We start from the raw sequence: 12,316 nt of genomic DNA on the forward strand, positions 1-12,316 counted from the left end.
CTGCATGTAGCTGCCCTGGTACAGATGGTCATGTATCTACTCTAGACCTTGTGGTACTTTTCATGAGAGTACGAGGTCAAGGCAAATTACACTGGCACAAATATGCCATGTGTCTGGACTTTATGTGACTTGCCGAAGCCTGCATGGGATTGCTTGCATCACAGCAGAGCACAAAATGCTGGTTTCTCCTCTCTGTGCCCTACAGGGCTCAGCTCCATGGCCGACAGCACAGCTGAACCACTTTGTCACGGATTTGCTTCATCTTCATGCCATAGATGATAGGGTTGAACATGGGTGGTATCAGGAGGTAAAGATCAGCCATCAAGACCTGGACATGGGGTGGGATGTCCTGCCCATACCTCTCGATGTACATGGAGAGCAGCCCTGGGATGTAGAACAGAGATATGACACAGACATGCGAACCACAGGTGCTGAAGGTCTTGCGGCGTGCCTCGGCAGAGGAGAGGCCTAGCACGGCTTTGAGAATCAACCCATAGGACAGGGCAATGAGCAGGGAGTCAACACCACCGACATAGGTGGAGACCGAAATGCTGTAAGTGGTGCTGAATGCCGTGTCCCCACAGGCCAACTTAATCACTGCCATGTGCTCACAATAGGAGTGGGAGATCACTGCATCCTGGCAGAATGTGAAGCCCCGGATGATGCAGGTCAGTGGGGTCATGAGTGCCAGACCTCTTCCCAGCATCACCAGCCCAATGGCAACGATGACTGGGCTGGTGAGGATGACCCTGTACCTCAGAGGGTGGCATATGGCCACATAGCGGTCAAATGCCATGGCGACCAGCAAGCCTGACTCCATCACTGAGAAGGCATGGACAAAGTACATCTGGACCAAGCAAGCATCCACGCTGATGGCTGTGGAGTGGAACCAGAAGATGCCCAGCATATTGGGAGTGATGGAGGTGGACATCACCAGGTCAACGAGAGTCAACATGGACAGGAAGAGGTACATGGGCAGGTGGAGGCTGGGCTCTGTCTTGATCACCCACAGGAGAGTGCAGTTCCCCACCAGCGTGACCAGGTACATGAAGCAGAAGGGGATGGAGATCCAGACATGCAGGGCTTCCAGCCCTGGGATACCAACCAGGTGCAGTTCTGACAGCGTGATGTTGGTGTGGTTGGAACTGGGCATAGTGGGAAGCCAGCACCCATCAGCCAAGGCTGCTCTCTCTGCATTGAGACATACAAATGATAGAACTTGCAAGGTTGAAACTGTATTCCAGGTCTAAGGGTGAATGATCCATCCATCCACCCATCCATCCAGCTGCATTGCCACCCACTCATCCACTCACCCATTCATCCACCCATCCAATCCACATGAGCAAGGCGTCACTTCCACCCACATAGGTGGAGATTGCGATTCTGTCAGACCCTTGCAGATTGGCTGAAGGGTCGCACTCAGAGGGTGGTGGTGGATGGGTCATATTCAACCTGGGGAGAAGTGGGCAGCGGAGTCCCCCAGGGCTCGGTCCTTGGGCCCGTGTTGTTCAATCTCTTTATCAGTGATTTGGATGATGGGGTGAAAAGCACCGTGTTTAAATTCACTGATGATACCAAAATTTGGGGTGACATGAACACACTAGTAAGGAGGGAAAGATTGCAGCAAGACCTAGATAGATTACAGGGGTGGGCTAGCAAAAACAGGATACGTTTCAACACTGACAAGTGCAGGGTGCTGCACTTGGGCAGTCATAAACAGCAGCACATTTATAGAATGGGAAACTCTCTTCCTGAGAGCACGGAGGCAGAAAGGGATCTCGGAGTCATTATTGACTCCTGGATGAACATAGGCCGACAATGCAAGGTCACAGTGGGCAGAGCTAACCGCACCTTGTCGTGCATCCACAGATGCATCTCTAGCAGGGACAAGAAGGTGATCCTCCCCCTCTATACAACACTGGTCAGGCTGCAGCTGGAGTACTGTGCCAAGTTCTGTGCACCCCACTTCAGGAGGGACGTGGACAACATGGAGAGGGTCCAGAGGAGGCCACCCGCATGATCCAGGGACTACAGGGCAGACCCTACAATGAGAGACTGTGGGACCTGAACCTGTTCAGCCTTCACAAGAAAAGGCTGAGGGGGGACCTGGTGACCGTCTATAAACTCACTAGGGGGGACCAGAAGGGTTTGGGAGAGACCTTGTTTCCCCTAGCACCCCCCTCCCCATTACAAGGAATAACGGCCACAAGTTGTTGGAGAGGAGGTTTAGATTAGACATCCATAAGAACTACTTCACTGTCAGGGTGGCTAGGAGCTGGAACCGACTTCCAAGGGAAGTTGTGCTGGCTCCTGCCCTGGGGGTATTTAAGAGGAGGCTTGATGCCTACCTAGCTGGGATCATTTAAGCCCAGTTTTTTCTCCTGCCCTGGCAGGGGGTCAGACTTGAAGATCTACAAGGTCCCTTCCGACCCGACTTCTATGATTCTATGATTCTATGATGCTGAAAGCCATGTCCCTGCAGGTCAGTTTGATCACTACCACATGCAGCAATAACCCTTCCATCCACTTTCCCTTTTTTCTCTCTTCCCATCTCCATACATCTTTTACACACACAGAAACACACACACCCATAGGACTCTGAGGGACTCCATGGATCATCAGATCCAACCCCCTGTTAACATAGCCAACCACATCATTTTGCTAAGCTAAATAAGCCAATACCATTTGGTCTTCTGGAAAATAGATGCTTTCTTCTTCTGCTTATTCTAGTTGCCCTTGCTGCCCTTCTTTTTACCTTAATTCACCTGTTTTAAGCATAGGCATCAGCACTGGCACAAGGCAGAGGCAGTAAGCAGGGAGAGGAAATATTCAGAGCTTAGCAAGGAGAATCAGCTGACAAGGGCACGACAGCATTATTTTCCTATGTACATGTTGAAAACACACACCTGCAAAGCATCAAGCTGCTCTGCCCAGAAGCTCAGTATGTCTCTTCTATTTACAGTGCCATCTCAGTGAATGATAGACCTGGATCACTGCCTCTGATTTACTCCATACCCCCCTGTGCACACACAACTCACCCAGCCCCAGACTCTGCAGAGGTGGCCCTGACTGGCGCTTCTTCTCCCCTGGTTCTGAACCTAGAGGTGGGCTCATTGCCCATGCATCTCCAATCTGCATGGCAAGGCACTGTGCAAGCATTTATAACTCATGATGACACAGTCCCCAAGGCATTCCTCAACTAGAGGAGAGCAACAAAGGCATAGACACACGCGCATCTGTGCATACACACATACACAAAAGGGGACAAACTTTTTCAGGACAGGCTTAACACTCAGTTAAGTAAGTGTCTGTTGATTACAGGCCAGATCCTGCTTTTCCCCTTCCCACTCTTCTCATCAAAATTGCAGGTCTTAGATGAAATAAAGGTCCATCCCCAACCAATGATACATTCTTCCCTACCTAACCTACACTAAACTCTTCTGTTTTTACTTTTGGTCAAACTCCAAGGTTTATGATTGAAAACACCCATGTATCACCCAAGAAAGAGACTATCTTTGGCCAGTAGGGAGGCAGGATATCTATTTCAGGTCCCATAGCCTCTCATAGGACCTGCTCTGCTGCCTCCGACCATGCATGTGGCCCTCCTCTGGACCCTCTCAATGCTGGGCACATCCCTCCTGGAGTGCGGTGCCCAGAACTGGACGCAGTACTCCAGCTGTGGCCTGACCAGTGCTGCACAAAGGGGGAGGATCACCTCCTTGGCTCTGCTTGTGATGCATCTGTGGATACATGACAAGGTGCAGCTGGCCTTCCTGACCGCGTCCCCACACTGCCGGCCCATGTTCATCTTGGAGTCAATGATAACTCCAAGATCCTTTTCTGCCTCTGTACTGACAAGAGGGGAGTTCCCCAGTCTGTAGGTATGGTGCTGGTTGTTTCTCCCCAGGTGCATCACTTTGCACTTGTCGATGTTGAATCCCACTCTATTCTTGTCCGCCCACCCCTGTAACCTGTCTAGGTCCTATTGTAGCCTATTTCTCCCTTCTAGCGTGCCCACATCCCCCCACTTCTTAATGTCATCAGCAAATTTAAACAGGGTGCTTTTTACCCCTTCTTCCAAGTCACTGATAAAAATGTTGAACAGTGCAGGCCCAAGGACCGAGCCCTGGGGGACCCCACTGCCCACATCCCTCCAGGCCAAAAATGACCTGTCCACCACCACTCTCTGGGTGTGGCCCTCCAGCCAGTTGGCAACCCAGTTGACTGTGTTGGTGTTGACACCACAGTCCCCCAGTTTCTTAATGAGAACAGGGTGAGAGACAGTGACAAAAGCCTTCCGGAAGTCCAGGAAGACTATGTCCACTGCTCCCCTTGCGTCTAATGATCTGGTGATCTGATGATAGAAGGCCACCAGGTTGGTCTGACAAGACCTGCCACTGATGAACCCATGTTGGTTTCCCCTAAGCATGACCTCCCCAGCTGGCCCCTTGTGGACGTGTGCCAGAATAATTTTCTCAAACAGCTTGCCCACGATCAAGGTAAGACTAACTGGCCTATAGTTTCCCAGGTCCTCCTTCTTCCCCTTTTTGAAGATGGGAATCACGTTGGCCCTCTTCCAGTCCTCTGGCACCACACCAGAGCACCATGAGTGCTCATACAGCAGTGCCAGGGGTCCTGCAATGACCTCAGCCAATTCCTTTAGTACTCTAAGGTGGAGATCATCTGGACCAGCTGACTTGAATACATCCAGTCCCTCCAGAAGTTCCCTAAGTAGTTCCTCACTAACGCTTGGCCCAGGTATACCTCCCCTGGGGCCTGAGGGGGGCCCAGCAGGGGGGTGACTGTTCCGGTCCCTGCTTAGGAAAATGGAGGCAAAGAAATCATTAAATATGTTGGCTTTGTTGTCCGGTGTGATGACCAAATTTCCTAACATGTCCTGCAGGGGCCCCACATTACCCATAACCTTCTTTTTACCCCTGATGTATTTAAAGAAGGACTTCTTGTCCTCAATCTGGGAAGTTAGCCCCAGTTCCATCTCTGCCTTGGCCTTCCTGACTGCCCCCTACATCCCCGAGCAACTGCAGTATAGCCATCCCTGGTGATGGTCCCTCCCTTCCATTGGATGTACGCCTCCCTTTTAGCTAGGAGACATTCCTGGATGCTTTTAGTGAGCCATGGGGGCTTGTGTGCCCTCCTGCTCCCTTTGATCTTCCATCACTCTAGCCCGAGCTACCCTGGTTCTGGTGGGCACCTTCTGCCACTCCTCTGTCTTTCCTGGGCGGCCTGTATGCAGGAAAACTGGTTCTGCACTGAACAGAAATAGGTGTCAATCTCATCCTCTGCAGCCCTGATCCCCCATAGCCTGCTTACCTCAGCCTTCAGCTCCCCCACCTGCACCTCCAGTGCCCAAATTTGGGCACAGGAGGGGCAGGTGAGGGAGCCACAAGACCCCTCTCCCACCACTGGCCTTTGGGTCCCTGCCAGGCCACCCCCACAGACAGGGGGGCACGGGGCCACGGACCCCACCATGAGTTCCATCTAGGTTGAGGCCTCAGAGGAGCTCAAGTTAGGTGGCACCACTGGGGTGAGACCCCTAGCAACTGTGCTCTGCACCCTTACCATATCCATGGAGCTGTGCGTCTCCCTCTCTCTCTTGCTGGAGGCTCCTTTTGGTTACTGCTGCATACCCACCTTGCGCAAATGCCAGTACAAATGCCAGAACACCCTTACAGAGTGTGCCTGTTTGCACACTTTGTTTGCACGTGGCTTGGGAGTGCGACTCCCTGCCAGCTCAGTTAAGAGGCATCCAGGGGGCTCCCCCTCTGGATCCTCTATAGCTGTTCCACCTTCCCTGCCTCACTTACCTTTCAAGGATCTGCCACCACTGCCTCTGCCTTTGTCACCTGTGGTGAGTATAGGGGAAACGTGTGCTGGAAGCATGTGTGCCCACTCTGGACTCTTGCCCCTCCACAGCATCACCCACAAGGCAGTGGGGGCTGAGGCTTTCTCATGCCCCATACTCACCTTTCACCAAGGAGGCACTGGTGTGGCATTTCCTGAGGACTGCCCGACTACCAGCAGCCCCACCACACCATCCAACCCCAGCAGGGTGTAGCTTTAGGTCATTACCCAGGCACAATGCAAACCTAGCTGACCTGCTCTTATTCCCCAACTGGGCTCCTGGATGTTGTACCCAAGCTGTTCTCTCCCCTGGGCTTCTCCACATCCTTCCTGAAGTGCAGTGCCCAGAACTGGACCCAGTACTCCAGCTGCAGTCTCACTTAGGCCAAGTAGAACAGGAGGATGACATCCTTAGCCATGCTTGAGATGCATTGATAGATGCATGCTAGTGTTTTGTTCGGTCTGTGATGCACTCTGCATCACACTGGTGGCTTATGTTCATTCTGTGGTCTATCACAACCTTCATGGTTTCTTTCAGTTGTGGTGCTGGCAAGTGTAGTACTGCTAAGTCTGTATGTGTGTTGCAGATTATTTCTCCCCAGATGTAGCACTTTACTTTTCTCCATGTTAAACATAATCAGGATTTGACCTTTTCCACCTTGCAAGTCTATCCAAGTCAGCCTGTTTCATCAGCCTGTCCTCAAGCATGACCATGCTCCCCCATAATTTGGTGTTATCCATGAACTTTACCAGTTTGCTTTTAACGGCTGAAAACAAATAATTGATGGACATGTTGAAAAGGGGAAGACCAGGACCAATGAATACAAACTCCTGGAGGGCTGCTTCAGGCTGAATACCAGGAAAAATGACAGAACAAGGAGCAATGGGCTCAAGTTGCAGCAAGGGGAGTCGAGGTTGGATATTAGGAAAATCTTTCTCCCAAGAAGGGTAGTAAAGCACTAGAACAGGCTACCCAGAGAGATGATAGAAGCTGCATCCTTCAAAGTGTTGAAGACCCAGGTGGACAAAGCCTTGGCTGGGATGATGTAGTTGGGGTTGGTCCTGCTTTGAGCAGGGAGTTTGACTAGATGTGACTTCCTGAGGTCCCTTCAACCCTCATTTTCTAGGTTTCTATGATTGTCAGGGGCTCTGTTCCTTCATGTGCAAGAGACAACACCAGGGCTTACAAGAAACTGAGATGGGTTATTTCAGGCTTGCTCTGGAAAGAAAACTGATTCACTTCAGGAGCCCTTTTGCCCAGCAGAGTCTCATAAGTTTCTAACTGAAACACAGCCCTCAGTTCCCATTGGCACTTCATACCTGATGGGCACAACTGACAGGAGAAACCTGTGGCAGAAGGACACCTTTGTTTCTCCCCCAAAAAGCTCTGCTCTGTGACAATTTGGTAAGGATGGGCCCAGCAGAGGGCACACACCTTTACCCTATCTCTCTGGGTAACCTGAGCTGGATACATTCCTGAGTGAGGAGGGAAGACTGCTCCCTCTGCCTACGTGACAGGTATCAGCTACCTGGGTGAGGGGTATCTACCTGGTGGGCTAGAGTCTGCCTAGCAACTAGTGATGTATTTCAAATTGGTTGGCCGACAGCCAACAGGTTCTGGCCTCCATTGGACCAGGTAAATGAGGTCAGAGGGGCTATATAAGTTAAGGACTGCACAAGAGGAGGGGAAGCAGCTATGAGGGAGACTCAGAGAGAGAGGAGCTGTACTCTCTGAAACTTGCTCTCTCTCTCTCCCAAACTCATGATCAAGGAACGGCGGGCCTCCAAAGCTACCTGGCCATGGGAGTTTGCTCTCTGGGATTTCTCTGACATCGCTCTACCCTTTACCCTATTCTAACCCTACCCTCTGTAACCAATAAAGTTCTCCTTTGTACCTAGTGTGGGAGACTTATTGGAAGTGGATCTAGATTATGCCTTAGGGTCCCCTTGGTTCGGCTGACTAAGGGAGACCACTACTTGAGCCTATGACTGAGGGAAGCATCCCAACTTCTTGAAGTGAATCAAGTACCCTTAAGGACTACTAGGCCTGTGTTTCCCAGGGTGCGAAGAGCCAGAATCAGTCCAGAGCCCTGGGTGGTGGCAGTGGAACCCCCAGGCTAACAAGTGTGCTCCAGGAAAGGGGTCGACCAGACGTGAGGTGCCCCCAAGGAGGCACTCAGAGTCTGGAATGTGATCAGGCACAGTGAGGTAGGTGGCTCAACACAAGAGCACCCCCTACTGGCCCACCACAAAACCTACTGCATGTTCCAGGTTGGGGCCCAGCTGAATGCCTTGGGCAGTACTTAGGAGACAGTTTCAAACTCCAGGCTGAGAGCAATATCAATAGTCCCATGCACTTAGGCTCAGGCAGTAAAGGCAACCAGGCCTAGAGAGATGAGACCAGATGAAAATGTTGCCCTGTGGGGTCAGACCAACTCCCAAAATTGTACTGCTAGACAGGAGGGTGCAGTGTACAATTGCACATCACAAACACAGAAATCAATTAGGTACATATACACACACACACAGTCAATTACCAGCCTAAGCAAATGCACACCTGTCACCAGTTCAAACACCTACACACACTATACAGACCAAAAATTAGACCAGAATCAATTATCAACACCTGCACACCCAGTACACACACGGATCACTAATTCATATATCATGCACACAGTGACATATATGAACATCAGTTCACATACATATCACTCACCTACATGTACACACAGGTGAGTTCCTAACTCTGGTGTTGTGTTATGATGTGTATGTATGTATGTGCTTGGTGTACTTGGGATACCTGGGGAAAGGTTAAGGTAAGAAAGTGGAAGTGGAAGTGTTGGGAGTGAAAGCTACTGGGACCGGGGTTAGAACTGGTAGACTAGAGAGAGCTGGGCTGAAGAACTGAGGCTTGGGGGTTACTTTAGGTTATTTGACTTAATTGATTAAAGGACAATGCCCAAAGCCAGCAGAACAGGGAAGAGATGCCGGAGAGAAGCTGGCCCGGAGGCTGGGACCAAAGCCAGAGCTACAGGGGAGCCAAAAGGTAAGCAGGGAAAGGGAAACTGGGACAGAGCATGCAGGGGAGTAGACTAGGTGTAGAGGAAGCTGAGGGCTGGCTTCAGGAACCAAGGGTGCTGGAGAGGGACTGCCAGGGAGTTCAGGAAGCTACCGGGAGAGGGGCTGCCAGTGCCAGAAGCTGGAGAAGGGCTCCGGCTGCCTGAGAACCTGCAGGGCAGCCTGAAGGAGCTGCGGGGAAGTTAGTGGAAGGCCAAAGGACTGGGGGTGACAGGAAAGGTTAAAACAGAAGGCAGAGAGAGACACTGGGAGTGGGGAGAGGCAGCAGGAGGCAGAAATGAGTGGGGCTGAGAGGCTAAAAGTAGCAGGAGAGCTGTGGAAAGACATGGGAAAAAGGCAGTGGACAGCATAAATGGGGCCAGGAGGCTAGAAGTGGCAGAAATGGTGTGAAGGGCTATGGAAAGACATGGGAAGAAGGCAGTGGATGGCGGGAATGGGACTGAGAGATGGCAGAAAGTAACAGGGCCAAGAGGCTGCATCAGGGGAACAGAGAAGGGACAGAGAGGAGGCAAAAAGTGGTGTGAGCGGGGCTGACAGATGGCAGAAAGCAACGGGGCCAAGAGGCTGCAGCAGGGGAATGGAGAAGGGACAGAGAGGAGCTGAGTGGTGGCAGGAAAAAGTGGGAGGAAGCTGAGAGAGAGACAGAGACTGTAATTTAAGATGGGGAAGAGACCGGTGCTCAGTAAAATACAACCCAACTTGGGGTTACAAATGACAGTGGTTTTATTGAACAGGGGAGATGGTGACACAATATCTTATTGGTTCCATTGTGCATGTGCACACACACACACACACACACACACACACACACACACAATGGCAGCAGGGGTTACGGAGGCTTGGTATAAGGGCTGAAGTCTGGGAGGAGAGAGAGAGAGAGTCCAAATTGGAGGAGGAAATGTGCAGGTGATATCTACCTATCCCAGACTGAAAGTTGGTCCTCGATGGCCAGTTGGGGGTCTCCTTCAGCTCAGTGTTGTCCAGAGGGGGTTACCAGCAGGGCCTCTGGGGTGGATAGGCAGCGTGACGTGGAGCTGGTCTGGTTCAGATAGAAATGGCGTTCCCACTAGGTCTGTCTTCACTGCCCTTTTTTATAGGGAAAGACCTTGTATGACCCTAATGACAGGAGGCATGCCCAGGCAAGAGTCAGCCCCTGGTGTACTCAGCATGTGTGCTCCATGCAGGGATGTGCAGTTTTGGATGCCTGTAATGGTGGGGTACAATGGTAGAGTTGCTGGTTCTGCAGGGTCTTTTGTCTTTCAAATGCTGGGTTCTTGTCTCTGTTCCTGGCTGAGATCCGTGGTTCCTGGATGAATCAATGTGAGGTGATGGTCCAGTCATTACAGGCCATTCAATAAAGGCCTGCTACCATTGGATTTCAATCATTCCCAGTCACTCCCATTCATCCGGGAACCGATTGACATGGGAGGGGTACATCAGTCACACAGTTACAACACAGGGGATGCCCAGGCAGAGAATATAAGGTAGAGGCTTAACATACAAAATGGAAACTTGACATTACTTTGGTTCACTTACAAACACAGGCCTAAACCATACAATATCCATATGAAACAATAAAAAATCAATACGAAAATGATAATAATGCAATATACAACAGTAAAAATCAATACAAAACTAACAAAACATTATTTACAATATAAATACCTAATACTACTAATAACTACTTATAAGGGATAGAGAGGTCAGAAAGAAAGTTAGAAATGGATAGGGAAGGGGAGGGAATGCATTTAAAAAAAAAAGAAAAACTGGGAGATTTTGAGATAAGAGGGTGAACTTCCTCTTTGCATCTCTACAAGCTGGTGGCTTATATTGTTCAGAGCATTAGAGAGCAGAAGCAGGTAGGTATGAATTAATCTGGGGCTCTTGCCATCCACCCCTCAGTCCTCCAGACCATGGTACTGCTTTTTTGCAGAGACAGCCCTCACCAGGGACTCCCAGCTGGTGGGGACATCCCAGGGGAGCTCACTGGCTTGATTTATAAAGTCTCCTGCAAGGCTGGTCTGCTATATCAAGAGAGAGACACAGACGCCATTCAGAGCTAACGCCCTCAGAGACCAAAGGAAAGCCAGTGCAGAGAGCTGCAAGGTCAGTGACTGCATGGGGTGGTTTAAGCAGATCATTGCAAAGGGTTGTATTTTGGGAGGAATTAGCATCAGGCTAAAACAAGCAATGCCATTTATAGCTTTGCTGGAAAATTAAAACACACAAAAAATCATTGTTTCCTCAAAAGCTGCAGTGAAAGCTTCCCCCAACCCCCCATGAAAAATTCCATGGAAAAAAAACGCCTCCGTTTTCAAAATCCATCTCAGTTAACTGTTTGATTTCAGTTAAAAAGCCACAGCTAATAACTATAAAAAAAAGAACATTTTTTTTTTAAATCACATTTGACATTTAAACTGAAAAAAATACTTCCACGTTTCATCAAAATTTGGAGCAGAATGGGGATTTTCTGCACAAATGTTCACATTGGCTGAAAGGACATTTTTTGTTGTGGAAAAAATGTTTTGAAAAGAAATTCACCAGTTGTACTCACAACATATGGAAAAAGTGCTGGCTGCCCTGGGAGAAATGCTGTCAAAGATGACTCATATGAGATCTAAAATAAATGGTCTAGTTAAGAGAAGACTTGAAAAATAGCAAAGAAATAGTATTAAATTATGTAACTCGAAATTAAAATAAAGTTTTCATAATTAAGGGAACCAAACTACCAAGGTTAGAAAAGCATTATAATGATGATGATCATTATCTGATAGCCCCCAAAACAAAGCAGAACAATGTTAACTAAAAAAACCCAACACAATAAATGCTCCTCTAAGCACATGGGGCTGAATGGAAGAGGGTTGTTACAGCATCTACAGTGTCCCAATGCTTGCAGAGGCCTCAGGGGTGACTTGACTTGCCTTGGCTTGACTTGACTTGGAGCAGTGTCAACATACCATGAAGTGTGAAAAGTCGGAGACTCTAAATCTCCCAGGCGTTTGTCTACTGGCAACGTATTGTACACGCGGAATGTACTGATACTATGGTGATGAGCTTCAAGGTCATAAAATCATAGAAAACAAGGGGTGGAAGGGACCTCAGGAGGTCTCATCTAGTCCAACCCTTTACTCGAAGCAGGGCCAGCCACAACTACATCATCCCACCCAAGGCTTTGTCTAGCCAAGTCTTAAACACCTCCAAGGTTGGAGATTCCCCCACTTCTCTGGGTAGCCTCACGCAGTGCACTACTACCCTCCTAGTCAGAAAGTTCTTCCTAATATCTAACCTAAACCAATGATGGATGGATGGATGGATGGATGGATGGAAAAATATTCTGGGGATGGATGGATGGACAGATGGATGGATGGATGGATGG

General features: G+C 49.6%; 1 protein-coding gene across 1 annotated transcript; it reads right to left on the reverse strand.

Moving 5' to 3' along the window:
* Window positions 1-208: 208 nt before the first annotated feature.
* Window positions 209-1,153, reverse strand: LOC109305573 (olfactory receptor 52K2-like). The gene has a single exon (XM_019528559.1). It carries the CDS (start codon window positions 1,151-1,153, stop codon window positions 209-211), a length of 945 nt encoding a protein of 314 aa, XP_019384104.1.
* Between the last annotated feature and the right edge of the window lie 11,163 nt (window positions 1,154-12,316).

The sequence above is a fragment of the Crocodylus porosus genome, unplaced genomic scaffold (assembly GCF_001723895.1).
Source record: "Crocodylus porosus isolate Cpor-Errol unplaced genomic scaffold, CroPor_comp1, whole genome shotgun sequence".
Taxonomy (NCBI): domain Eukaryota; kingdom Metazoa; phylum Chordata; order Crocodylia; family Crocodylidae; genus Crocodylus; species Crocodylus porosus.

Excerpts from the sequence above, each read along its gene's own strand:
- LOC109305573 (XM_019528559.1), bottom strand. The coding sequence starts at position 1,153 with ATGCCCAGTTCCAACCACACCAACATCACGCTGTCAGAACTGCACCTG.